Genomic DNA, 27,507 nt, shown 5'->3' with positions numbered 1-27,507 from the left:
GAAAGACAGTTTAACAATTGCCTGACCATCACCTGATGGTCACCTGCCATTCCTGGTGTGTGTGTAGTGGGGGAAGCCCTCTCCTCCCCTACTCATGCCTGACTAGGTACCTACTGTAGTGTGAGTATTTACTCATTTGTTAGAGGAGTAATGGGGGTTACTCTTGGGAGGTGGGTCTGACTGTTTTTGTATCTGTTCATGAGCATTTCTTTAGCCTTCAGGAAGCTGGTGCTGGATGTCCTAAATATGCTGCCCATCTCTGGCTAAAGCCTAGCTTAGCTGTTGGGATGCTCCTTCTCTGCACTGTTGGAGGTTTTGCTTTGGCTTCTTCAACTTCCTTGTCTATTTCCTTTCCAATTCTGTTTACAAACCTCTACAACATCTTGTCCCATGTCTGGTTCAATGAATTTCTGATGCAGAAACCTCTGCTGTGTCCAGCACTTTGTGACACCCCACAGGGGGTTTAAGAGGAATGAAAGACCCCATATCTGTCTTTTTTCTTTTTGAGATGGAGTCTTGCTCTGGTGCCCATGCTGTAGTGTAGTGGTGCAATCTCAGCTCACTGCAACCTCTGACTCCCAGGTTCAAGTGATTCCCTTGCCTCAGCCTCCTGAGTAGCTGGGATTACAGGTGCCCGCCACCACGCCTAGCTAATTTTTTTCTTTTTGTATTTTTAGTAGAAACGGGATTTCACCATGTTGGCCAGGCTGGTTTCAAACTCTTGACCATCTCTGTCTTTAAAGAGCTTACTGTAATTGGAGTGAGAGGAATTCCACAAACAATGAACACAGTCATAGAGTGTATAATCAAGAGCTATGCTGATACAGTTGCCTTCCAGAAATGTGTGACACGACTGGCAGAAGTGACTGTGGGCAGTCAAGAGCAAGAGGATCAGCTAGAGTTGAAGGATAAAATCTCAGAAAAGGGCAGGGAGGTCTCGAGATGACTCTTGAGGAATTGGGAGCATTCCAAGAGGGCTACGAAGTATATACCCTCCATGCAAGGAGGACGGCATTCTTGATAGTCCAGGAGCTTATTGTTCTGCTGATGCACACAAGCTTCTAGTGAGAAGGAAATATTTCCCTGAATCAAGTTTCTGGCTGCATTTGGAGTTTGGACACTACTCAGTTTCAAGGCTCTGGAGTTGTAAGGAGCTTGCAGCAGCAGGAAAGGCCATCAGGCAGGCCCATGAGGAATGTGCTCCCCTCATGGAATCAGTCTGTTGTTATTGCTTGGTTAGTGCCCAGGGTGGACAGAGGCCTTTTGTATTAAAGCAATTAATTTTACAAAAAGAGGAAGAAACCCTTATGTTTCTGTGACTAAAATGACGGAAATGAAGTAGTGGAGACAGCTGCAGTGGCATTTTCCATCAAACAGCTTTTCTATTTGTGCAACATATTTCTAAGTGATAGAAAATGACACTCTCTCCATTACTTCACTTCCATCATTTCCATCATTTCAACCTTTTCTAACTTTCATATTTGTGAAACAAATTGCTTTAAACATGTCAAAGACATTCGAGTGGAGTGTTAGCCAAATTTTAAAAATAAAGATGATTCATAAAGACAGTGCTTGTGTTTATAGCCATCAAGACAAAATTTCAGGAAAAAAATCACAGTCCTAATTACTGAAGGCACAAGCATAAGGTAATCATATTTGGAAGTTAGAAACAAATCTCTTTTTGCTCTCTGTCTCTTTTCCCTTAGATTTATATGGGACGGTAAACCTGGCCTTGTGGTGCTCAATCATCCTTGCTTCAACGATTCACTAAGTAACCCCTTGCAAGTTGATTTCTCCAGCCTCTGGATTTATTTGCATTGTTATGCAATGGGTGGAACACCTCACTGCTGTTCTGCTCCTCAACAGTTAGTTCTATCTTCTCTTACAGCTGATGCTTCTTGAGGGGAAAGACCACCTTGTGTCTTTTGTTACAGATAGGATGTTGCCGAGGGTAGGGCAACCGGGAGGGTATCCCTTAGCATGTAATTTTGAAGAGTCGATATTGGTGCTCCAAACAAAGTTGGTTCAAAAATGTTTCTCTTAAGAAACTTAAAAACCTACATCACTGATGAGAAAAAAAAGGAAGGACATGAATATACAGGATAATTATACAAAAATTGGGTACATGTATTGTTGTTGTTTAAAAGTTTTTTTAAAATTTTGAAACAAACTCCACTTTATAGAAAATTTACAAGACAAACCATACAAAGAACTGTTTTTTCCCAGAACCATTATTAGAGTTGTCAATCTGATGTCTCATCATCCCTGAATACTTTAGTGTGTACTACCTATGAGCAAAGACATTCTTCTGTGCAACCATCAAAATAAGGAAATTAACACTGATATTTGATGGTAGTCTAATCTTTAGAACACATTTGAGTTTTTCTACTTGTTCAATAATGTACCTTATAGCAACAGAAGCTAGTCCAGGATCACATGTTATATTTAGATGTCATGTCTCATGTTTTTAGTTTTCTTGAATTTGGAACAGATTCATAATCTTGCTTTGACTTTCATGATTTGACACTTTTGAACATTACAAGGCAGTCATTTTTAGAATGCCCCTCCATTTGGGTTTGACTGATGTTTCCTCACTTGATGTTAAAATCAAGTCACGTATCTTTCACAGGAAGATTGCAGAAATGATGCTGTGTTCTTCTCAGTGCCTCCTACCTGGTTGCACATAACTTTTACAGATCCCATTACTGATGATGTTAACTTAACCACTCGATTAAGCTGGTGGCAAAGGTTGAGTGCCCAGGAAGTAGACTGTGAAATTAGCAGGCAAGCTGTCGATTAGGGAGTGCTGTTGGGATCCATTCCTGTGGAAGGAAGGAGTACTGGGCAGTGGGGGAGTCAGGCTGCAATGCAGTCACACCAAAGGCCTCAGCTGACCTTCTACAAAACTCTGGAGCTGAGATGGCTCTTCATAGTTCTCCTGAGATGGGGACAAAGGGATGGGGCTTTGTTCCTCTGTAGTGATCAGTCACTGGATGTGAGCCACCCCTGCAATGAGGTGTGACCCTGGATGAGGCAGTTTTCTTCTGCTAAGGCAACTCTCAACAAGGGCTGAACCACCGAGGACTATTTTCTGTTATCACTCCCAGCAGCTGAGGATAAGCCTGTCTGTCATTTCCGAAGGTGTCTTGGGCAGGACATCACAGAGCCCAACACAGAGGTGGCTGTTGGGGTTGCCCTTGCAAAGTCACTCTTTGTTCCTTTTATGGTTAATAAGTACTTTATAGGAAATTATCTTGAGACTATAAAATCCCGTTTATTACCAAAATTATTATTGATAGAATGATTGATTAATACTAGGATGAATCCTGATTTTCTCTTTTACTTAAATAGGTTACTTAAATCTTTTATTATCATTAAATAACTTAATGTTCAAACAGCCTCGATTTTGCCAGTTGGCAACTGTTCCAACTAGTTTCAGTATCCTTACTTCCTCATTGTCTGGCACAGTAAGATGTTTCAGGCCCATTTTGAGTTTTCCCTGCACCTACCCTCAAAAGAACCATTTCTCTAAGGAGAACCATTTCTCCAAAGAACTCTTCTTCATTTTAATAGAAAGTAGTATTTAGAAACCAAGATCTAGGTCCTAGGTGTTCTCATTACTATTTTACCTCCTTTCAGTATTTCCCAATTCAACCTAGGTATATATCTCACTCACCATTCTTGTCACCTCTCTGTCATACCTATGGTGACCCCTGATTCATGACTCTTGTCCTCCATACATTTTTTTTTTTTTTTTTTATTGAGATGGAGTCTCTCTCTGTCTCCCAGGCTGGAGTGCAGTGGCGTGATCTCGGCTCACTGCAAGCTCCGCCTCCCAGGTTCACACTATTCTCCTGCCTCAGCCTCCCCGGTAGCTGGGGACTACAGGCGCCCACCACCAGGCCTGGCTAATTTTTTGTATTTTTAGTAGAGATGGGGTTTCACCATGTTCGCCAGGATGGTCTCAATCTCCTGACCTCGTGATCCGCCCACCTTGGCCTCCCAAAGTGCTGGGATTACAGGCATGAGCCACCGCGCCTGGCCGTCCTCCATACATTTTTTATCCTTGAGCTTGTCATTTACTGAGTCTTCACAATGTGCCAACAGTGTGCTTTGTGTTTGTGTTCATGTTGCTGTTGTAACAAAATAGCATAATCTTAGTGGCTTAAAACAACAAAGATTTATTATTTTGATATAAGGTATAACGATATATAAAAGGTGTAATGACATCTTAACTGAGCTCCTCCTACCTAGTGTCATCCCTTAGGGAGGAATCAGTGGAATTCAGATCCTGATTATTCTGGCTCTAAATGGTCCAGAGTAATCAGGATCCAATGGCTGGTCCTGGTATACCTGGTCTGACACTGGGCCTGGGATCTGGAAAGCTCTTAGAAGAAATTACATTGAGACTGTAAAATCCCCTGAGCAAGAAGACAAGGTCTTCAGAATGTGAAGTAAAGAGCATGCCCTCTCCCAATTTTATGCAGTGAATGAAATTCTACTATGGCAATTTATTCATTTAAGATGTGAAGGAATTATTTTCTACAAAGTGTAAATATGGAGGTAAGAAGAAGTATTAGCACTCTTCTTCATTTTTTTTCTGTTCTTTTTTTTCATTATTATATTTTAAGTTTTAGGGTACATGTGCCCAATGTGCAGATTTGTTACATATGTATCCATGTGCCATGTTGGTGCGCTGCACCCATTAACTCATCATTCAGCATTAGGTATATCTCCTAATGCTGTCCCTCCCCCCTCCCCCCACCCCACAACAGTCCCCGGAGTGTGATGTTCACCTTCCTGTGTCCATGTGTTCTCATGGTTTAATTCCCACCTATGAGTGAGAACATGCAGTGTTTGGTTTTCTGTCCTTGCGATAGTTTACTGAGAATGATGGTTTCCAGTTTCATCCATGTCCCTAGAAATGACATGAACTCATCATTTTTTATGGCTGCATAGTATTCCATGGTGTATATGTGCCACATTTTCTTAATCCAGTCTATCATTGTTGGACATTTGAGTTGGTTCCAAGTCTTTGCTATCGTGAATAGTGCCGCAATAAACATACGTGTGCATGTGTCTTTATAGCAGCATGATTTATAATCCTTTGGGTATATACCCAGTAATGGGATGGCTGGGTCAAATGGTATTTCTAGTTCTAGATCCCTGAGGAATCGCCACACTGACTTCCACAATGGTTGAACCAGTTTACAGTCCCACCAACAGTGTAAAAGTGTTCCTATTTCTCCACATCCTCTCCAGCACCTGTTGTTTCCTGACTTTTTAATGACCCATTCTAACTGGTGTGAGATGGCATCTCATTGGGTTTTGATTGCATTTCTCTGATGGCCAGTGATGATGAGCATTTTTTCATGTGTTTTTTGGCTGCATAAATGTCTTCTTTTGAGAAGTGTCTGTTCATGTCCTTCACCCACTTTTTGATGGGTTGTTTGTTTTTTTCTTGTAATTTGTTTGAGTTCATTGTAGATTCTGGATATTAGCCCTTTGTCAGATGAGTAGGTTGCAAAAATGTTCTCCCATTCTGTAGGTTGCCTGTTCACTCTGATGGTAGTTTCTTTTGCTGTGCAGAAGCTCTTTAGTTTAATTAGATCCCATTTGTCAATTTTGGCTTCTGTTGCCATTGCTTTTGGTGTTTTAGACATGAAGTCCTTGCCCATGCCTATGTCCTGAATGGTATTGCCTAGGTTTTCTTCTAGGGCTTTTATGGTTTTAGGTCTAACATGTAAGTCTTTAATCCATCTTGAATTAATTTTTGTATAAGGTGTAAGGAAGGGATCCAGTTTCAGCTTTCTACATATGGCTAGCCAGTTTTCCCAGCACCATTTATTAAATAGGGAATCCTTTCCCCATTTCTTGTTTTTGTCAGGTTTGTCAAAGATCAGATAGTTGTAGAGATGCAGCATTATTTCTGAGGGCTCTGTTCTGTTCCATTGATCTATGTCTCTGTTGTGGTACCAGTACCATGCTGTTTTGGTTACTGTGGCCTTGTAGTATAGTTTGAAGTCAGGTAGCGTGATGCCTCCAGCTCTGTTCTTTTGGCTTAGGATTGACTTGGCAATGCGGGCTCTTTTTTGGTTCCATATGAACTTTAAAGTAGTTTTTTTCCAATTCTGTGAAGAAAGTCATTGGTAGCTTGATGGGGATGGCATTGAATCTCTAAATTACCTTGGGCAGTATGGCCATTTTCACGATATTGATTCTTCCAACCCATGAGCATGGAATGTTCTTCCATTTGTTTGTATCCTCTTTTATTTCATTGAGCAGTGGTTTGTAGTTCTCCTTGAAGAGGTCTTTCATGTCCCTTGTAAGTTGGATTCCTAGGTATTTGATTCTCTTTGAAGCAATTGTGAATGGGAGTTCACTCATGATTTGGCTCTCTGTTTGTCTGTGATTGGTGTACAAGAATGCTTGTGATTTTTGTACATTGATTTTGTATCCTGAGACTTTGCTGAAGTTGCCTATCAGCTTAAGGAGATTTTGGGCTGAGACAATGGGGTTTTCTAGATATATAATCATATCATCTGCAAACAGGGACAATTTGACTTCCTCTTTTCCTAATTGAATACCCTTTATTTCCTTCTCCTGCCTGATTGCCCTGGCCAGAACTTCCAGCACTATGTTGAATAGGAGTGGTGAGAGAGGGCATCCCTGTCTTGTGCCAGTTTTCAAAGGGAATGCTTCCAGTTTTTGCCCATTCAGTATGATATTGCCTGTAGGTTTGTCATAGATAGCTCGTATTATCTTGAGATACATCCCATCAATACCTAATTTATTGAGAGTTTTTAGCATGAAAGATTGTTGAATTTTGTCAAAGGCCTTTTCTGCATCTATTGAGATAATCATGTGGTTTTTGTCTTTGGTTCTGTTTATATGCTGGATTACATTTATTGATTTGCATATGTTGAACCAGCCTTGCATCCCAGGGATGAAGCCCACTTGATCATGGTGGATAAGCTTTTTGATGTGCTGCTGGATTCGGCTTGCCAGTATTTTATTGAGGATTTTTGCATCAATGTTCATCAAGGATATTGGTCTGAAATCCTCTTCTTTGGTTGTGTCTCTGCCAGGCTTTGGTATCAGGATGATGCTGGCCTCATAAAATGTGTTAGGGAGGATTCCCTCCTTTTCTATCGATTGGAATAGTTTCAGAAGAAATGGTACCAGTTCCTCCTTGTACCTCTGGTAGAATTCGGCTGTGAATCCATTAGGTTCCGGACTTTGGTTGGTTGGTAAGCTACTGATTATTGCCACAATTTCAGAGCCTGTTATTGGTCTATTCAGAGATTTGACTTCTTCCTGGTTTAGTCTTGGGAGGGTGTATTTGTGGAGGAATTTATCCATTTCTTCTAGATTTTCTAGTTTATTTGCGTAGAGGTGTTTATAGTATTCTCCGATGGTAGATTGTATTTCTGTGGGATTGGTGGTGATATCTCCTTTATCATTTTTTATTGCATCTATTTGATTCTTCTCTCTTTTCTTCTTTATTAGTCTTGCTAGCGGTCTATCAATTTTGTTGATCTTTTCAAAAAACCATCTCCTGGATTCATTAATTTTTTCAAGGGTTTTTTGTGTCTCTCTAATTCCTTCAGTTCTGCTCTGATTTTAGTTATTTCTTGCCTTCTGCTAGCTTTTGAATGTGTTTGCTCTTGCTTTTCTAGTTCTTTTAATTGTGATGTTAGGGTGTCAATTTTGGATCTTTCCTGCTTTCTCTTGTGGGCATTTAGTGCTATAAATTTCCCTCTACACACTGCTTTGAATGTGTCCCAGAGATTCTGGTATATTGTGTCTTTTTTTTTTTTTTTTTTTTTTTTTTTTTTTTTTTTTGAGATGGAGTCTTGCTCTGTCACCCAGGCTGGAGTGCAGTGGCACAATCTCGGCTCACTACAAGCTCCGCCTCTTGGGTTCATGCCATTCTCCTGCCTCAGCCTCCCGAGTAGCTGGGACTACAGGTGCCCGCCACTGCGCCCAGCTAATTTTTTGTATTTTTAGTAGAGATGGGGTTTCACCATGGTCTCGATCTCCTGACCTCATGATCCGCCCGCCTCACCCTCCTAAAGTGCTGGGATTACAAGCATGAACCACCGCGCCCGGCCTTATGTTGTGTCTTTGTTCTCGTTGGTTTCAAAGAACATCTTTATTTCTGCCTTCATTTCATTATGTACCCAGTAGTCATTCAGGAGCAGGTTGTTCAGTTTCCATGTAGTTGAGCAGTTTTGAGTGATTTTCTTAATCCTGAGTTCTAGTTTGATTGCACTGTGGTCTGAGAGACAGTTTGTTATAATTTCTGTTCCTTTACATTTGCTGAGGAGAGCTTTACTTCCAACTATGTGGTCAATTTTGGAATAGGTGTGGTGTGGTGCTGAAAAAAATGTATATTCTGTTGATTTGGGGTGGAGAGTTCTGTAGATGTCTATTAGGTCCACTTGGTGCAGAGCTGAGTTCAATTCCTGGGTATCCTTGTTAACTTGCTGTCTCGTTGATCTGTCTAATGTTGACAGTGGGGTGTTAAAATCTCCCATTATTATTGTGTGAGAGTTCAAGTCTCTTTGTAGGTCACTCAGGACTTGCTTTATGAATCTGGGTGCTCCTGTGTTGGGTGCATATATATTTAGGATAGTTAGCTCTTCTTGTTGAATTGATCCCTTTACCGTTATGTAATGGCCTTCTTTGTCTCTTTTGATCTTTGTTGGTTTAAAGTCTATTTTATCAGAGACTAGGATTGCAACCCCTGCCTTTTTTTGTTTTCCATTTGCTTGGTAGATTTCCTCCATCCCTTTATTTTGAGTCTATGTGTGTCTCTGCACATGAGATGGGTTTCCTGAATACAGCACACTGATGGGTCTTGACTCCTTATCCAATTTGCCAGTCTGTGTCTTTTAATTGGAGCATTTAGCCCATTTGCATTTAAAGTTAATATTGTTATGTGTGAATTTGATCCTGTCATTATGATGTTAGTTGGTTATTTTGCTCGTTAGTTGATGCAGTTTCTTCCTAGCCTCAATGGTCTTTACAATTTGGCATGTTTTTGCAGTGGCTGGTACCGGTTGTTCCTTTCCATGTTTAGTGCGTCCTTTAGGAGCTCTTTTAGGGCAGGCCTGGTGGTGACAGAATCACTCAGCATTTGCTTGTCTGTAAAGTATTTTATTTCTCCTTCACTTATGAAGCTTAATTTGGCTGTATATGAGATTCTGGGTTGAAAATTCTTTTCTTTAAGAATGTTGAATATAGGCCCCCACTCTCTTCTGGCTTGTAGAGTTTCTGCTGAGAGATGAGCTCTTAGTCTGATGGGCTTCCCTTTGTGGGTAACCCGACCTTTCTCTCTGGCCGCCCTTAACATTTTTTCCTTCATTTCAACTTTGGTGAATCTGCTAATTATATCTTTGTGGTGTTCTCTGTATTTCCTGAATCTGAATGTTGGCCTGCCTTGCTAGATTGGGGAAGTTCTCCTGGATAATATCCTGCAGAGTGTTTTCCAACTTGGTTCCATTCTCCCCATAACTTTCAGGTACACCAATCAGATGTAGGTTTGGTCTTTTCACATAGTCCCATATTTCTTGGAGGCTTTGTTCGTTTCTTTTTATTCTTTTTTCTCTAAAGTTCCCTTGTTGCTTCATTTCATTCATTTCATCTTCCATCACTGATACCCTTTCTTCCAGTTGATCGCATCGGCTACCGAGGCTTCTGCAATCTTCGCGTAGTTCTTGAAACTTGGCTTTCAGCTCCATCAGCTCCTTCAAGCCCTTCTCTGCATTGGTTATCTTAGTTAATCATTCATCTATTGTTTTTCAAAGTTTTTAACTTCTTTGCCATTGGTTTGAATTTCCTCCCGTAGCTCAGAGTAGTTTGATCGTCTGAAGCCTTCTTCTCTCAACTCGTCAAAGTCATTCTCCATCCAGCTTTGTTCCGTTGCTGGTGAGGAACTGCATTCCTTTGGAGGAGGAGAGGTGCTCTGCTTTTTAGAGTTTCCAGTTTTTCTGCTCTGTTTTCTCCCCATCTTTGTAGGTTTTTCTACTTTTGGTCTTTGATCATGGTGATGTACAGATGGGTTTTTGGTGTGGGTATCCTTTCTGTTTGTTAGTTTTCCTTCTAACAGACAGGACCCTCAGCTGCAGGTCTGTTGGAGTTTACTAGAGGTCCACTCCAGACCCTGTTTGCCTGGGTGTCAGCAGCGGTGGCTGCAGAACAGCGGATTTTCGTGAGACCGCGAATTCAGCTGTCTGATCATTCCTCTGGAAGTTTTGTCTCAGAGGAGTACCTGGCCGAGTGAGGTGTCAGTCTGTCCCTACTGGGGAGTGCCTCCCAGTTAGGCTGCTCGAGGGTCAGGAACCCACTTTAGGAGGCAGTTTGTCCGTTCTCACATCTCCAGCTGCGTCCTGGGAGAACCACTACTCTCTTCAAAGCTGTCAGACAGGGACATTTAAGTCTGCAGAGGTTCCTGCTGTCTTTTTGTTTGTCTGTGCCCTGCCCCCAGAGGTGGAGCCTACAGAGGCAGGCAGGCCTCCTTGAGCTGTGGTGGGCTCCACCCAATTCGAGCTTCCTGGCTGCTTTGTTTACCTAAGCAGGCCTGGGCAATGGCGGGCACCCCTCCCGAGCCTCTCTGCCGCCTTGCAGTTTGATCTGAGACTGCTGTGCTAGCAATCAGCAAGACTCCGTGGGCGTAGGACCCTCTGAGCCAGGTGTGGGACACAATCTCCTGGTGTGCCATTTTCCAAGTCCGTTGGAAAGCGCAGTATTAGGGTGGGAGTTTCCCAGTTTTCCAGGTGCTGTCTGTTACCCCTTTCCTGACTAGGAAAGGGAACTCCCTGACCCCTTGCGCTTTCCGAGTGAGGCAATGCCTTGCCCTGCTTTGGCTCGCTCAGGGTGCGCTGCACTGACTGTCCTGCACCCGCTGTTTGGCACTCCCTAGTGAGATGAACCCGGTACCTCAGATGGAAATGCAGAAATCACCCATCTTCTGCATTGCTCATGCCAGGAGCTGTAGACCAGAGCTGTTCCTATTCGGCCATCTTGGCTCCACCCTCGCACTCTTCTTAGACATTAACATTTTAGAAAAATGAATTTATTAGACTCTTGCCATTAACTGTTAGCTGAGAGCAGTTCCCTTAGAATGAGTTGCCAAATGTCTGTTTTCATGGGGAGCCATGTGATGTTCAGTGACTAGGTGCTGCCAGGGAAGGCTGGCCCAGATGAGTCCCAAAGTGAGGATTCTTCAGCCACTCTGCAAACAGTATGAAACTCCAGCGTACATGCTTAAAGCACTCTGGAATTTGAGTAGTAAGAGATGTTTTAGACAAAATTGCACTGTGCCACTTTCCAAAGCCCTGGAATTGGGTGTTATTTATGGAAGGCGATATTGTACCCCTTCAAGCCCACAAATAGTGGTACTCAGCAGTGACCTTTATTAAAGGCAAATTGTGGGGAGCACATGACCAGAGGAAATGAGAGAAGATTGGAATATATTCCAGGGCCTTAAAAAGATGTCAAGAACAATTGTGTTCCCCCACAAGGCATCCTTAGGCAAGGATGGTCCAACCTCACTACTGTTTCTTTACATCCCTGTGTTTCAATTGCATGCATGGTCTCTTGTATTGTTTATCTATGTCACTTGCAAAAAACTAGGCTTGAATACAGTTTTTTAAAAGTGATGCTTTTAAATATAAGCAGTAATCAACTTATGAAGGAACAATGAACATCTATAGTAAGCAAATAAACATCCACACATAAATATACATATGAATAAACAAAATGCAAATGTGTGTCTTTCTTTCTGCCAATCCTTTGAGTTCCATATTTGTTGTCATGTAGTTAATAAAGTCGTTGACTTCCCCCACAGTCTACTACTCTTGCTCTGCTATTCTCATGTGGCATTAGTATTACGAATTAAATTACAGTCTAAACTTGCATATTTAATTATAAACCCATTGAGCACAGGAAATGTATCATAGCTCAGCACATTCACCACCCTGTCTCCTCCAGATTAAGTGATATCACTCTGTTCATCATAAGTACCAGTAAATATCTGTTTAAATAAATGTTTATTGGGTATGTGTTGTAAATATCCACTTGTAGGTTAATATTAGATGGACTGCACCATACTCCTTAGAATGTTTTCTATGTTGATTTTTGTTCTTCCAATAATTGCTTTAATCTCTGGCAATGCAATCTCATTTAACACTTGCTTTTATATATTGCATTCGTATATACTCCAAAGACAAACAAATGCTTTATCAGAATTACCAGTGATTTATTCTTATTCTCATTATTGTTGCTATTCAATTATCAACAAGAATTGACTGTTTTAGCAAAAATGTCATCAGTTGGCCTGTTTTGTTTGGAAGACATTCAGCTAAACTTTTTATTTTTGTTGGCTACTGACACTTTATTTTTTAAGTCAGTTGCCATGATTTTAACGAAATGAGCCTTTCTTGTAAAACCTAGAAGCCTCATTCTGCTCATATAATGGATGGAGCACAAGCAAATGAGCAAATGGTGCTTTGGCTCCATAGACTTGCCATTTGCTGGGGGAAATTCAGTTGTTGTAGGAGAGAAGTCTTTACGGCATGTGTTCTGAGCTGACTGAGAACATGAAAGAGATGGGTCTCGGAGCTGCTAACTGCAATGCATCGGGTTAGTGACCTTCATGTTCAGTGCAAAGTGTGCCTCCCCACCAAGTCCCTCTCCACCCCTTGGGCTTCCAGACCCCAGCATGAGGGGTCAGAAACCCAAGAAATATGGAAATATTCTTTGTCAATTGAAAGAATTGCATAACAGTTGGGGTCAGATGGGGCAAAAAGCTGTGTATGCAGTTTGGTTTATAACTGTGAAATCCAGCAAACTACAATAAATTAGACATTGTGACACCAACATCCTATTTCTCTCACATCTCTAGATCTTGAAGAGTTTAACCTCCATGGATTGATAGAATAACAGAGTCTTGTTTAAACTCATGCCAAGGAAGGGCTGGAAACTGCCCTAGAAACAATGGTCATGTAGATGAACTTTGTGCTTCTGGTGGCCACATTTTTTATACCATGTCCCCTGAGCAAGTTTCCCTATTTCCAACCTCCACTTTCCTCCCTATTTCCAACACCCAGTTCCAGCTTTTAGGAAAGGTACATAGTGCAACAAATTTAAGCAAACACATTGCCTTTCCCAGGGATATAAACATTTCAGCATCATCTCTAAGTTCTCTTCTGTTGGTAGGATTTTCATTACCAACAAGCAAAGGGGGAATATTGAGAGGTCAAGAGATCTTCATAGCAATCCTGATTGCTCTCCTGCAGTCTTCACAGAACAACCAAAGTGATTTTTTAAAAGAACTTAAAGCAGACCATGCCTCTTTTCTAGTGACTACTTTTCTCAATCAGAATAAGATCCAAAGTCCTACAAAGCCCTGCTTGATCTGGCTGTCTCAGACATCATCTTCCATGGTTTCCCCTGCTCCAGGAACTTTCTCATCTCCCACAATTCCCTCTGCTCAGGCACCTCATCTCCCACAATTCCCTCTGCCCCAGTCATTTTATCTCCCCCAATTCCCCTGCTCAGGCACCTCATCTCCAACAATTCCCTCTGTCCCAGGCATCTTATCTCCCACAATTCCCTCTGCTCAGGCACCTCATCTCCCACAATTCCCTCTGCCCCGGGCATCATACCTCCCCCATTTCCCCTGCTCAGATACCTCACCTCCCACAGTTCCTCTGCTTCAGGCACATTGGCCTCCTCAAGCATGCCAAGTACCACCTCCCACAGGGTCTTTGCACTGACGACACCCGTCCCCTGATATTTGCACCGCTCATTCCCTCACTTTTCTCAAGTCTCTTCTCAAATGTCTCCTCTGGCCACTGTCTCTAAATTAGCACCCCCAACTCTGTCCCTCTCTGTCCCCTTAAGCTGCTCTAGTCATTTTTTCATAGCACTTGTCTCCGTTTGACATATCATATATTTATTTGTTTATTGTCCATATATTCCCACTAGACTATACACTCCATGAATCTTTATGGATACAGTGTTGACACTGCTGTATTCTCAGTACCTAGAACAGTGCCTGGCACTTAAATGGTGCTTAATAAATAAGCTGTTGACGAAAAAAATCCTGAATCATGCCACATCAACAGTTACTTGTTAATTGAAAAATCACAAATCTATACATTTGGAAAGGAGTCTTTATTTCTTATAAAAGGTTACAGCCTGCAGAGTGACCATCCAGACAGGCTGAGAAGCACAGCCTCTGGCAGAGGCTGAAAGGTGGGCACTTCAAGGGAAAGGAAGATGGAACAGGAATTTATGCTGAACTGGTTGGCCAAATATACATATTCAACAGATTACAGGAGGAGCTATGAACATTTATGAAGGGGGTCTTTATGCATACTGAATAAACATGCATGTTACGTGTGACCCATGTTCACTTTGGGGTGAGACTTAACATTTATATGTGCTTCAGTTAGGCCCTATACATCAAATGGTGAAGCAGGGACAGGAATGCACTGAAGTGTGCAGCTTCGGTAAATCGGCCAGAACCAGTCCATGGTTGATAATCTCTTACCAGGAGAAAGATGCTGAAATCAATCTCTTATGCAATCAAAGCTGTAGTAGTGGCTGGTGGAATGTGAGTTAGTGAGTCAGCATCTGGTAGTGGATGAACTGTAGTTGTTTCAACATTGCTCATCTTGAGACCAGGCCTTGTTTAGCTGCTAGACAAAAAGAAAAGCTTTGTGGCAGTTAGAACATAGTTTATTCTTTAAATGCAGGGGTTCGTGATTTAATCCTTGGCTGGTATGGCCTTGGGTCTCGTTTATAATTAGATATTTTATTGCCACAGTGTCAGTCTTATGATCTCTATTTTAACATTGATTCTGTTCAATTGTGTCTAAACAGCAAAAGGAAAGGGAATATAGTGAGGTGTGTACCACCTCCTATCCCATCATGGCTGTGGCTCAGTTTTTAATGTTTCTCTGGGGTCCCCTTAGCCAAGAAAGAGTCTGTACAGTTGGTTGGGAGGGGGGTGGGGGATAAGATTTTACTTTTAGTTCTCACACCTTATTCACTACCTGTGTGGTTATGCTCAGAAATAAAAATAAAATAAGTTTAGTAAGATTTCTTTGCTGTTATAGCCATCAGACACCATATAATATGGAGAATAATAATAATTTGTTCAGTTTATGAAATGCCCTTCACACACACTATTGTTTAATCCTCATCTTCTGGAATGCCCATTTTACAGATGGAAAATGTACTGAGAGGGTTCATTAGCCTCCCCAGTCACAGCTCTGGACCAAGCTGACCTGGGTTCAAATGATTGTTCTGCATCCTGATAGCTGTGTAGCCTAGAGCTAGTTACTTAAGTTACCTGAGCCTCAGTTTCCCCATATATAAAATGGACATAACCCTTAAAGCTGATAGGAGAGCGAATAGAAACTGCTCTAGATTTGTAAGCAGTGGGAGCTTAATGGAGGCAATTGGGTACACAGGTGAGTGAATGACTAAGAAGCCAAACAAGCGACATGATGAGGCAACCCAGGAATTAGAAACAGTAGTAAACTGCCACCACACCAGGAGCTGGAGGCACAAGGACGAGGAGGTCCCATCAGAACCCAGAAGGCATCAGCAGGTGCTGGAGCCATGGAGGAGACTCAGACTCTCACCTCAAGACAGAGAGAGCACAGGAGACACACCCTGACATCTCCCCTCCTCCTGCTTCCAATCCTCTCTTTGGCCAAACCTACCTAGAAGTCAGACAGCAGAGGAGCGTGGGAACATGGCTTCCTGTGGAACCTGACAGAGGGTTCTAGGGGTGCAGGCAATAGGTCTGAGAGCAGCCACTCAGTCAATAGGTGGAGTCGCTGAGACAAACTGTAAGTGGTTGTTATTCCCGAACGGACAACAGGAAACACAAGTCCAGATTCTCTGACTCCTGTTCTTCCTGGTCCTTCGGAATTGAATGGGCAACGTGAACAAATCTGCAGTGTAATGTTGTACTCTGTAACCAACTTTGTCTACATTGTTGAGCATTTTCTGCTGGTTGTTTCTTCTTAAAGACGAAAAATATCCTGTCTTGTCTTAAATGAGGCAACACACATGTGGGTTAGGGAATTTCCAGAAAACTAGCTTCCTGGAGTAAATTTGTATTGCAGTTAACAACACCAGGTCCTAACTTTTGGAGCAAACTCCTCATAAAGCAGCATGTTCTCCCATGCCTGAAGCTTAGTCTGGAATCTTTGGGTTAGAGGGAATGACTGTTTAGTTCATGGCTGTATCTCACTTAAAACAGTGCCTGGGGCCAGGCACAGTGGCTCACGCCTGTAATCCTAGCACATTGAGAGGCCAAGGTGGGTGGATCTCTTGAGGTCAGGAGTTCAAGACCAGCCTGGCTAACATGGCAAAACTCCCTATCTACTAAAAGTACAAAAATTAGTGGGTGTGGTGGCACACACCAGTAGTCCCAGCTACTTGGGATGCTGAGGCAGGAGAATCGCTTGAACCTGGAAGGCGGAGGTTACAATGAGCTGAGATGGCACCCCTGCACTCCAGCCTGGGCAACAGAGCAAGACTGTGTCTCAAAACGAAACAAAAACAAACACAGAAACAAAACAACAGTGCCTGGCACCTTGTAGGCACTGAAAAACTCTTTGAAGAATGAACAAGACCTGGGGTCGCCTATGGCTCTGCCCCCTTACTTAATGCCAACATCAAATACCTGTTGCCTCCACTTCCTTCTTTCGCCGGCACCCCTCCACTTACCTTCCCCCAAGAGTCGGTCAAAGACACCATCATGCCTCCCTTGAGCACTTCAGCATCCTCTGGTTTCCTTGCTCCACTCTTGTCCCTCTCAAACCCTTTTCCATCTTGCAGACAGATTGATCTTTGTAAACTGTAATCTCACCAGACCACTTAAGCTTTTCAATGGCTCCTGCCCCATCTCCATGCCCTCCCTAGGACACACTCTACATACCTTTGCACAGCGTTGGAGTTCCCTGTGCTTTTTACCCTCCCTGGGTCAAATGCTTCTTCTGCCACAGGTATCCTAAGTTTCCTGCCATTCCCTTTATGCACCATCCTTTCCTTATTCTCTCAGTTGGTTATTCCCCCAGCTAGGAAGACTCTTCCCCACCTTGTCCACCTTTATGATTGTATCCCAAAACTACATTCTCTGAGGAATCGTCTTCGACTTCCACAGACACTGTTAGCCACTTCTTCCTCTGGGTTTCCACACTGTGTTCCTCGTGACCAGTAGTTCCAGGAAGAGGCTGGCATGCTGTAGGAATGTTTAAAATGCATGCACATTTCGTTGAAGGGGCTTCACAGTCCTCTTTCTCAAATTCTTAGAGAGAAATTCTCCTATCTCAATGCTGTCCATATTTTCTCTGAATTTCATGTTATGTTCTTACTTCCTGTGAATGCCACTGGCATCATCCTGAGACAGGGTGTCCTATGTTCATATTCCTGCCTTGGTTAGCCATCTAAGTGGTGCACTTCCTAAAGCCAGGAACCAGATAGTCAGCATCAGTTGACAACCTCATGATTTCTTTGATTCACTCAAAGAGCCTAGCACAATGCTGGTTTCATGTATATCTCACAAAATTACACCTTACCTTTACTCCAAAAGAGGTTTTAAATGATGTAGGAAGCATTGAAAGAAAAGTGAAATAAAATCAAGGTAGAAAAGACACCTTAACAAGTACCTAGCTTCCATTTGCCAAATATTTATTGAGCACCTACTACGTTCCAAACATCATGCAAGCTGCTGGGTATACAAAGTTAAACAAAACTCAATCTCTGTCTTCACAAAGCTTCCCCCCAACCCTTCCTAAGTTTGCCTGAGCTAGAATAAACATGGCCAGGAAGGTCTCTTTTCTTTAGGAAACATCTGGAAATAGGTATGTAATCTGCCAGTGGAAACTTAGCAATGGAAAGGACAGATTTCTACAGTCCTCAGAGAGACGATTTGCTTTTGAATACTTGTGTTTCTCTCCACTTAGTTGCTATCATCCATGATTTCTGTGCCTTTTTGATTGTTTCTTTTTTGGTGGTGGCATTTTCTTTTTGTAGTTGCTAACCTGGTATTTCTAAGAGTTATTCGGGAACTTATTCCCCCTTGGTCTCAGCACACTCCCTTTCCATCCTAAGACTGTTAGCACAAGTTTTGCTTCCTTTTCCAAAGCAACTGTATTCACACTTCCAGCACTGCCACATACATCATGCTGTCACCTTCATACTTCAAGGGCCCATTTGGAAATAGATTGATTATTTTGAACATGAAAGGTGTGCCTTGGGAAAAACAAATGAATCAAATGGAAAAATGAATTAACATCATGAAATTTACCTTCTCAGCTGAAGACATCATATATTCCTGTGTTCCTTAGAGACAATCCTCTTATAAGAATGAACTCTTTGCAGGTAGATGGAGTGAGAGCTCAGCTTAAAATGTGTTTATATAAGAATGGAAAACACCCTTTGAGGAAGAAGCTTAGAAATAAAAATGTTTGTTTCTTGTGAGGGGTGCTTGGATTGAACACCCAGATTGCAGTGGGCATCTCATTCCAGAGCTTCTAACATCTCTATGATGATCTTAGTGGGGCTTGACATTTGCAGAGAGCTCAATTCAGCCTCATTGACATTTATTAGGTACCGACTGGGTACAAAACACTGTGACATTCTCTGGGAGCTATACAGACATATTAGACAATGTCTTCAGTTCAGTTTAACAAGCGGAATAGATATCTGAGTGAATAAGGAGAAAAAGGTTTGTTTGGGCTTTTCTGGCAAATAATTGTTACAGGAAAAGGGGTCTTGATGCAGACCCCAAGAGAGTGTTCTTGGATCTCATGCAGGAAGGAATTCAAGGTGAGTCACAGAGAGCAGTGAGAAGAGATAGTTTATTAAAAGCTACTCCATTACAAAGTAAGGTATCCTCAGAAAGCAAGTGGAGGAATGCACTGTCATTGTTTTAAGCTTTTCTTATATAGGGGTCTTGTCTATGTAAAGACTAAAGTAAGCTGTGCTTATGTGTGGGTAGGCTGACAGCATGACAAAATTTATTATTCTGTTGATTTAAAGAAAACTATCCTTGACATTTTAGTGTGTGAATACATCAAAGCATAACTGTAATTCTCTTGAAAGTATATATCGTCATGGGTATCGGTACATCTGGACTTTCTCTTGTTGTAGGAGTTTGTCCTTGCAGGCATCACCAAGTTGTTTCCTTAGCTGTCAACATCTTAGGACCATGGGTTTTGATTGGCAAGGAAAGTAGTGCCTTGCTAGTTTTAAGATGAAGCTGATTTAAAAAGGTTGTGACCCTGGCTCTCCTACGTTCGTATCCCTAACACTATGGCCAGAAGTCTTCTTATTACTAAGCATAGCATATGAGGGGCATAGACTGCAGCCACTGGACTTACAGATGACATGCCCAAAACAGGAGAGAAGTGGGAGTGTCCTGAGTTATCAGCTTCTTTATTTTGGAGCACGAGAGGGAGCAGTGATTGATAGATGTGTCTACTCAGTCACTGATACCAACCATCCTTGATGGCAAGTGTGTTCTTCCAGGTCCTAGGCATGAGAGAGGTGGAGTCAGAACAGTTCTATTAGGAACAATATTCAACCATACTGAACATACCATGTGCTATTTGATGTCCTTTCTAGACTACCTGGGAACCTAATCACCACCTAGGACATTGTATTTTTTTTTTTTTTTTTTGAGACGGAGTCTCATTCTGTGACCCAGGCTGGAGTGCAGTGGCGCGATCTCGGCTCACTGCAAGCTCCGCCTCCTGGGTTCACGCCACTCTCCTGCCTCAGCCTCCCGAGTAGCTGGGACTACAGGCGCCCACCACCACGCCCGGCTAATTTTTTATTTTTTATTTTTAGTAGAGATGGGGTTTCACCATGTTAGCCAGGATGGTCTCGATCCCCTGACCTTGTGATCCGCCCGCCTCGGCCTCCCAAAGTTCTGGGATTACAGGTGTGAGCCACCGCGCCCGGCCTGGACATTGTATTTTTAATGTAAAAATATTTCAAAGCCATCAACTAACCCAAAAGGTTAATTTTTAAAAAGGCAATGAATTCTTCTAGTGGGCACTACCAATGCAGGGCTTTGCGTGCAGTGGGCTGTCTGGTCTCTGGAATGCATTGAAAGGTTTAGAGGACATTTTCCCCAGGGTCACACAGCACTGAATCTGAGCTGCAGCTAGATTTCTCTTTCCTATCTTGTGAAGAATACTAATATCAAGAAACTGCTCACAAAGCTCAATCAAGCCTAGGTAGCTAAGGTTGGAAAAGAGTAACATCATAATGGAATTAAAGATTTTCATCTTCTTCCTCCTACATCCCAGCTGGGGGGATTAAGGTAGGTCTGTGTAAGGAGAGTGAGGCCCTCAGTAAAGGGACAATGAGATGTTTGAATATAGGCATATGGTCCAAGCGGCTTTTGCCTTAAAAACAATAGTTTTGTGGCCTCAATAATAATTCACAAATGGAAGCAAGCACTTAAACTAAGAGCATATGTTAATTTCTAGATCACTTGGGAAGATGGCACTAGTTTTTGATAAGTGTGAAAAAATGCAATCGGTAATTATAATATTTCCTCATGTTTAGTAGTCCAATTTCAAAGGCTGCAATTATTAAAAACAAAATGGGATTCCTTTCTTGGATGCTGTCTTTCCTGATTCTCTTTTTCTTGCCCTAATGTTTTTAACACAAAGTTGCATGATTTGGGGGAGAAAAACAATCTATCCAGGCATTATATACTTTAGGCAAACATGCATGGAGGTTCCCTGTATGGAGCCATGTTTCCCATCCAGATTGGGCCAAGGACAGCTGATGGGCAGTCATGGATGTTGATGGATGGGTTTTCCAAGCCTAGCTGGATTGTAGTCTCATAACCATGCCGACTCCTGGGAATGAGAAGGGCTATTTAGTGAAATGAAATACTACTCTGTCACAACTTCCTCACTCACAATTCAATCATGGAGAGTACTTCCCCAGTGCTGTCACTGAAATCATTACATTCAGAATTAAACATGGTGTAACTGAGCAGTCAACAAGACCCTGAGGTTCTATTGGCACACCAGGTTCCACATTCCTAACCAGCTTTCCCATACAGGAATATGAAAAGCCTGCCAATAAGGATTCTTTTTCCTTCCTTTGGAATTCATCTCACCACTCCCTGTCCCTGATGAGCTTCCATACCCTGTTCCCGGGCCACGTGGCATCAGCCTATCAGCAGGATTGCTCAACCTTCACCCTTTGGCGTCTGACATTAATTTGGAAGCCTTCCCAACGCAAATCACAAAAAAATGAGTTGGCCCAGAGGGACCCTCGTGCAGGTTCTCTCCACCTGGTCTTCCTTCTCTTCACTCACTCAGTTGTTACCTCCTTTGATCCACACTTCTGGCTCACACAACTCTTATCCACGACAGCATATTTTCTCAATGTCCCTTTTCCTCATATTCCATAGGACTTTCCAGTTTTATTCTTCTCTTGCCTCCTTTCATCTCCCTAGATCCCTTTTGCCATTCTCCACCTTCCTTCACAGAGGAAGCATGACATGGGGCAAAGAGAACAGGCTTCCCTGTCCCCAGTTCTGTCTCCACCTCTGCCTAGCTACATGATGTGCACACATGACACCCTCACCAAGCCTCAGTTTCCCATCTGTAAAAATTTCCTCACAGAGGTTTTGTAAGGACCCCAAGAAACAAAACTTAATTCCTGTCACTTTATTTGCATCACTATGTGAACTGCCTTGGCAACTCTAAACAACTTTTGCAATCTTAACATTGAACATCTTAGCTATGAATCGTAAAATCAATAAAAAGCTACAAACTTCCTATGTTTTCAACACCCCCTGAGACTGTTGGGAATTTAGGAGACTTTAAGGAAACTAAAGATTGACCTACTAGTCGTATAGATGTTTGCGAATGGTTTAGAAACATATTTCTCCTTGGAAGGAGAAGCTAGGTGATGGTATTTTCTTCTTAGGCTCAAGTGTTAGACTCCAAGAGTCTATAATAAATCACTCCTTAAATAAATAAAATGTGAAATCCTCTAAGGCAGATGTTGGCAATTGTTTACTGTAAGGGCCAGCTACTGTGTTAGGCGTTGCAGACCATAGGTACTCTGTCACAACTACTCAACTCTGCTCTTAGAACAGTAGAGTTGTATTGTAGCACAATAATACACAAGCAAATCAACATAACCGTGTTCCAATAAAACTTTATATAAACAGTAGGTAGGCCGGGCGCGGTGGCTCACGCCTGTAATCCCAGCACTTTGGGAGGCCGAGGCGGGCATATCACGAGGTCAGGAGATCAAGACCATCCTGGTTAACAAGGTGAAACCCCATCTCTACTAAAAATACAAAAATTAGCCGGGCGTGGTGGCAGGCGCCTGTAATCCCAGCTACTAGGAAGGCTGAGGCAGGAGAATGGCATGAACCCAGGAGGCGGAGCTTGCTGTGAGCCAAGATTGCACCACTACATTCCAGCCTGGGCAACAGAGCAAGACTCCGTCTCAAAACAAAACAAAACAAAAAACAGTAAGTAAGCTACATTTGGCCTGCAGACTCTAGTTTTCTAACCATTGCTCTAAGGGATGAATGGAGATTACAGTGATCATTAACGACTCAGAAAATCAGAAATTATGATTGAATGGAAGGTTTCAGGTGACGCCATTGATGATTCTGGAATTATTAAAGCTCTTTGGTTACTAATGAATGACAACACTTTTTTTTTACTTCTACAAGTTCTCCTGATGGAAAAATCAGTCAGCTCAAGGTTTTTTAATTTGGGATAAACTGGCCTTTGAAATAGATTTGGGCTTTGATAGGTTTGTTGGCAATTGGTAAACCCATCCTAATTTCCCACCGATGGAGCAGAGAAGGATCACTTAGAGGAATCAGAAAGCTCAGGACAACAGGGAAGTAACGATAACTGCCAATTATTGAGCTGCCCTCCCCATCACAAACTATGACCACCATGATCTCCATTTTATAGAAGAAGCAAAGTTTTAGTTGACAGGGGATGAGTGCTTTGCCCGAGATCACACAGAAGTGTTAGAGCCAGCTGAACTGCTTTCCCCTTAGCCACAATATCTCAATCAACACAAGTAACGTACTTTCCTTGGGACTTTCACCTTTCTTCAGATTCAGAACCGGAGAGGAAAAAAAAATCACCCCTTCTTCCTTCTGCCTTTACTTTCTAGTAGAAGTTATACTTAAAAAAAAAACAAAGACAATTTGCAAGGCATGGTGGCTCACACCTGTAATCCCAGTACTTTGGGAGGCCGAGGCGGGGGAACACCTGAGGTCAGGAGTTTGAGACGAGCCTGCCCTACATGGCAAAACCTCGTCTCTACTAAAAATACAAAAAGTTAGCCAGGCATGGTGGTGGGTGCCTGTAATCCTAGCTACTTGGGAGGCTGAGGCAGGAAAACTGCTTGAACCCAGGAGGCAGAGGTTGCAGTGAGCTGAGACTGTGCCACTGCACTCCAGCCTGGGTGGCAAGAGTGAAACTCCTTCTCAAAAAAAAAAAAAAAAAATCAGCGCCCCCTCAGCCAGCCCCTACTGTGTGCTAAGCATAAAGCTTTCATTATATTATAAAATCTATTGTCTTTTTATTTCCCAAACTGGAAGCTAAGACAATTAAGTGATTTGCCTGAAGTTGCACCAGTAGTTAATTGTGGAGTCAGAATTTGACATAGTTCTCATCAACTCCAAACATTTTCAACTCATAGAGCTGCCATAGAGCTTAATGTTAAACACTCTGACTCTCAAGCCAGATGGTCTAGGTTCGAATCTGAACTCCACTATTTGCTAGTTGCATCACCCTAGGTAAGTTGCTTAATGACTCTGTCTTAGTTTCCTGATTTGTCAAATTAGGATGATGTTAATGGTTTCCTTCTCATCAGTTGTTATAGGGAATAAAGGGGTAATAAGAACATGGTAAGCCACATGCTTTGGCTTTTTCTGTGGAATATAAGCTCTATGAGCACAGAAGTTATTGTCTGTTTTCTTCACTGTTGTATCCTTAGCACTTAGGATAATGTCTAGCGCACAGTAGGCAATATCAATATATGAATGAAAAATGTCAGAAGTAGTCTTTAAATTAGGTTATGACTGGGTTCAAAGTCAGCATGAAAAAGCATAGCTTTCCTTTTGCTTTACTATTTTTGTATAACTTAGATTTGATAGGTGAAATTTCATATGAGTCTTTGAAGTCTTAATTTAAAGTGTAACAGTGGAAACTAGTGATTGTCTTCATTCTTTCCATGTTCCCAACAAAAGTAGAAGTTAGTACAAAGGTGAAGCTTTTAAAACAAAAGTGGAAGTTAGCACAAAGGTGAAGCTGAGGTTGAGCACATAGCAGGTACAAAGAGTGCTTTCAGATGTACTTCTCTAGTTCTTTGCTATTCCCCAAAGTGCATCCTTACATAATTAGCTTTAAAATTCCTTTTATCCCTTATTTTTTTTTTAAAAAATCTGTCATTAACATGTAGATTTTTATCTCTGTAAGTTTATTTTTACTAAACTTGCGTCTTTTTAAATATGATGTATTCTGAATCTAAATCAGTATTTAGTGACAACAGCTGCTGGGAACCACTGTAATAAATGAATTATGGGTCCCATTTACCTGGCAAGATTGCCTTTGATGTCTACACGTCAACAGTGAAAGGGGTTCCAGAGAAAAACGAAGCCTCTGGGAGAAAGGGCAAGCTCATCCCAAGACTGAATATGCACAAAGAGGGAGCAGAAACAGGAGATGGGTGCCTCTGGAACAAACATGCTTATGCAGCTGGGTTTATGGAGGGGCTCCTGAGAGGCTGAGTCCCATGTGTCTTCAAGAGCATTACTTAGATGCCATGGCACCTAGGCAGAAAACAATGTTTAAATCTGTGCTGGATTTACAAGTATATGTGATATTCATTCTGAGTGGTATAACCTATATCCCTAATAGCAAAGTGTTGAAGTTCTAATCTTTCTCAGTGGTTTGCACTGTGTAAATTATTATTTTCATGAAGATTAAGCATCTTCACAGAACTGCACAGCAGTAACTTATGTAACCACCTCCTTAGAATGTTCTCTCTCTGACAATATGCCTACCAAAGACTCTTTTAAAGATCTTTGAAATTAGTAATTAGGGAGGTTAAAATGGAGCACTGTTTGCTTGTCTTAATGTGGAATCCTCTACATGCTTTATAGAAAACAAATGAAGTGAATACGTTTTGCTCTTGAAGGTTCTCCTGCTTGCAATCAAAGTAATTTGCAGACTTGCCTGATTTGTATGTTTCTTCAAGTCAAGAATAATTCTAATGGATTACTCCTGTCCCTTCAGCTATAAGACAGCAGAGAACAAAAATGGCTTGTGAAATCAACCTAACAGAGTATTTCTTCTTTCTTCTCATAGGTCGCTACCCACAGGAGAACAAGGGAACCTACATCCCAGTGCCTATAGTCTCAGAGTTACAAAATGGAGAGTGGGGGGCCAAGATTGTCATGAGAGAGGACAGGTCTGTGCGGCTGTCCATCCAGTCTTCCCCCAAATGTATCGTGGGAAAATTCCGCATGTATGTTGCTGTCTGGACTCCCTATGGCATAATTCGAACCAGTCGAAACCCAGAAACAGACACGTACATCCTCTTCAATCCTTGGTGTGAAGGTAAGAGGCAGACATTTAGTTTTCTCATTTAAAAATTCACCTATTTGGCAGGGCGCCATGGCACATGCCTATACTCCCAGCTCTTTGGGAGGCCAAGATGGGAGGATCGCTTGAGGCCAGGAGTTCGAAACCTAGTCTCTAAAAAATTAAAATTAAAAATTAGTTGGGTGTGGTGGTGCACACCTGTACTCCCAGCTACTTGGGAGGCTGAAGTGGGAGAACTGCTTGAGTTCAGGAGTTGGAGGTTACAGTGAGCAATGATCGTGCCACTGTACTCCAGCCTGGGCAACAGAGCAAGACTCCATCTTTGAAAAAAGAAAAAAAAAATCTCATGTATTTCCAATACATCTCTTTTTGGAGGGGTAGTAAGATTATTCTAAATACATAAGCCTCTCCTACATATAGCATTTTTAATGATTCAAAGAGAAAGATAGAAAATTCATCCTCCATGTATATGAGGATAAAACCTTTATATGTGAAGTCAATGCTGCTATACATTTATTTCACGATTAATTGGAGATTGTCTAAAGGTGCAGTTAGTTATTTGTGGAGCTATTTAATTGCAGTTTTGTAATTAAAAGTAATTGCAAAAATCGCAATTACTTTTGCACCAACATAATATATGTTGACAGTATAACTTCTGTACACTATTACTCTGTAAACAAATTGGGCTTATTAAACTTGATTATCAAAAGTATTAGAGTCTATAACTCTGACTTTAGAAAAATAAAATAAAGTCGACACTGTTCCTAGTAGAACTAACCTCTTTATCCCCCTACTTTAAGAACAGAAAGTCTGTATATCTAAAGGATTCCACAAAGTTGTTTATGTGCATAGTGGGTGCAAATTTTGCAAACCGTAATTCTGGATGTGCAAAGATGTAGCTGTACTTTAATATAACTTGATCTCTAGTGCTATTTTCGGTCTTCCTTTCTGTCTGCGGCAGAAGCTTAATCTAGTTATATTCAAATAAAACTCAGTCAAGTTCAATGATTTCTCTATCAATTCTGTTTTGTGCCTCAGTCACACACAGCATTTTCTCCTCATCTTCATCTCTGCCCTTTCGTGCCTCTCCCCTGCTCCCATACTTTGTACGAAGCTGTTTTAAGTTCCAGAGGCAGATGCAGATGTTGCAGCAGCATCGATGCTGGAGAGACCACTTCTAGGTCCTAGGAAATAAGGCAGTGAAAGATATAAAAGCTCACATGGCGCAGGAGACTTCCCATGGCACCCTACCCCATATGCACTGCTCTCTAACATCATCCAAAATGAGCCCATATTATTGCTGATTTTCAATGATCCTTGTATGTGAAAGTCACATTTGAATCAGGGTTAATCTGCCCTAGATATAGGTAAGTGGACAATATTTGCTACTCATCTAGAACATACACTTTGGTCCTACTGATCTTTTCTTTGTTTTATATTTATATTTATTTACTTTTTGTAGAGACGTGGTCTCACTATGTCATCCAGGCTGGTCTCGAACTTTTGGGCTCAAGCAGTGCTCCTGCCCGAGCCTCCCAAAGTGTCGGGATTACAGTCATGAACCACCATGCCCAGCATGGCTTGGGAATTACCTGTTCCACTAGTGTTGGCAAAAGGCCAAAGCTATTCCTACACTCCCTCTACATCCATCCTCATCATATTGTACCCAACACTCCTATCTATGAGACAGATATTCAAGGTAAATGGTAACAGGAAATGTTAACTGGGCCATGTGCAGTTCAAAAAATGAACTCTTGATAGTAATCTTAAAACCAGATGTGAGGCATTTTGCAACTGGTTGATGGGGTGATATTTATAGAGATGAAAAATACTGAGAGGATCAGAGTTACATATA

The 27,507-nt window shown here is 41.9% G+C and overlaps 1 protein-coding gene across 1 annotated transcript in view; it reads left to right on the top strand.

The window, feature by feature from the left end:
* Positions 1-27,507, top strand: part of F13A1 (coagulation factor XIII A chain) — a 183,987-nt gene that overhangs the window by 29,454 nt on the left and 127,026 nt on the right. The window contains exon 4 of the mRNA XM_030817263.1: positions 25,416-25,667. Coding sequence (XP_030673123.1) covers positions 25,416-25,667 — 252 coding nt within the window. The remainder of the gene's footprint in view (positions 1-25,415; positions 25,668-27,507) is intronic.

This window comes from Nomascus leucogenys, chromosome 8, assembly GCF_006542625.1.
Source record: "Nomascus leucogenys isolate Asia chromosome 8, Asia_NLE_v1, whole genome shotgun sequence".
Lineage (NCBI taxonomy): Eukaryota > Metazoa > Chordata > Mammalia > Primates > Hylobatidae > Nomascus > Nomascus leucogenys.
The sequence above is the reverse complement of the archived record's forward strand: the minus strand, read 5'-3'. Positions and strand labels throughout refer to the sequence as shown.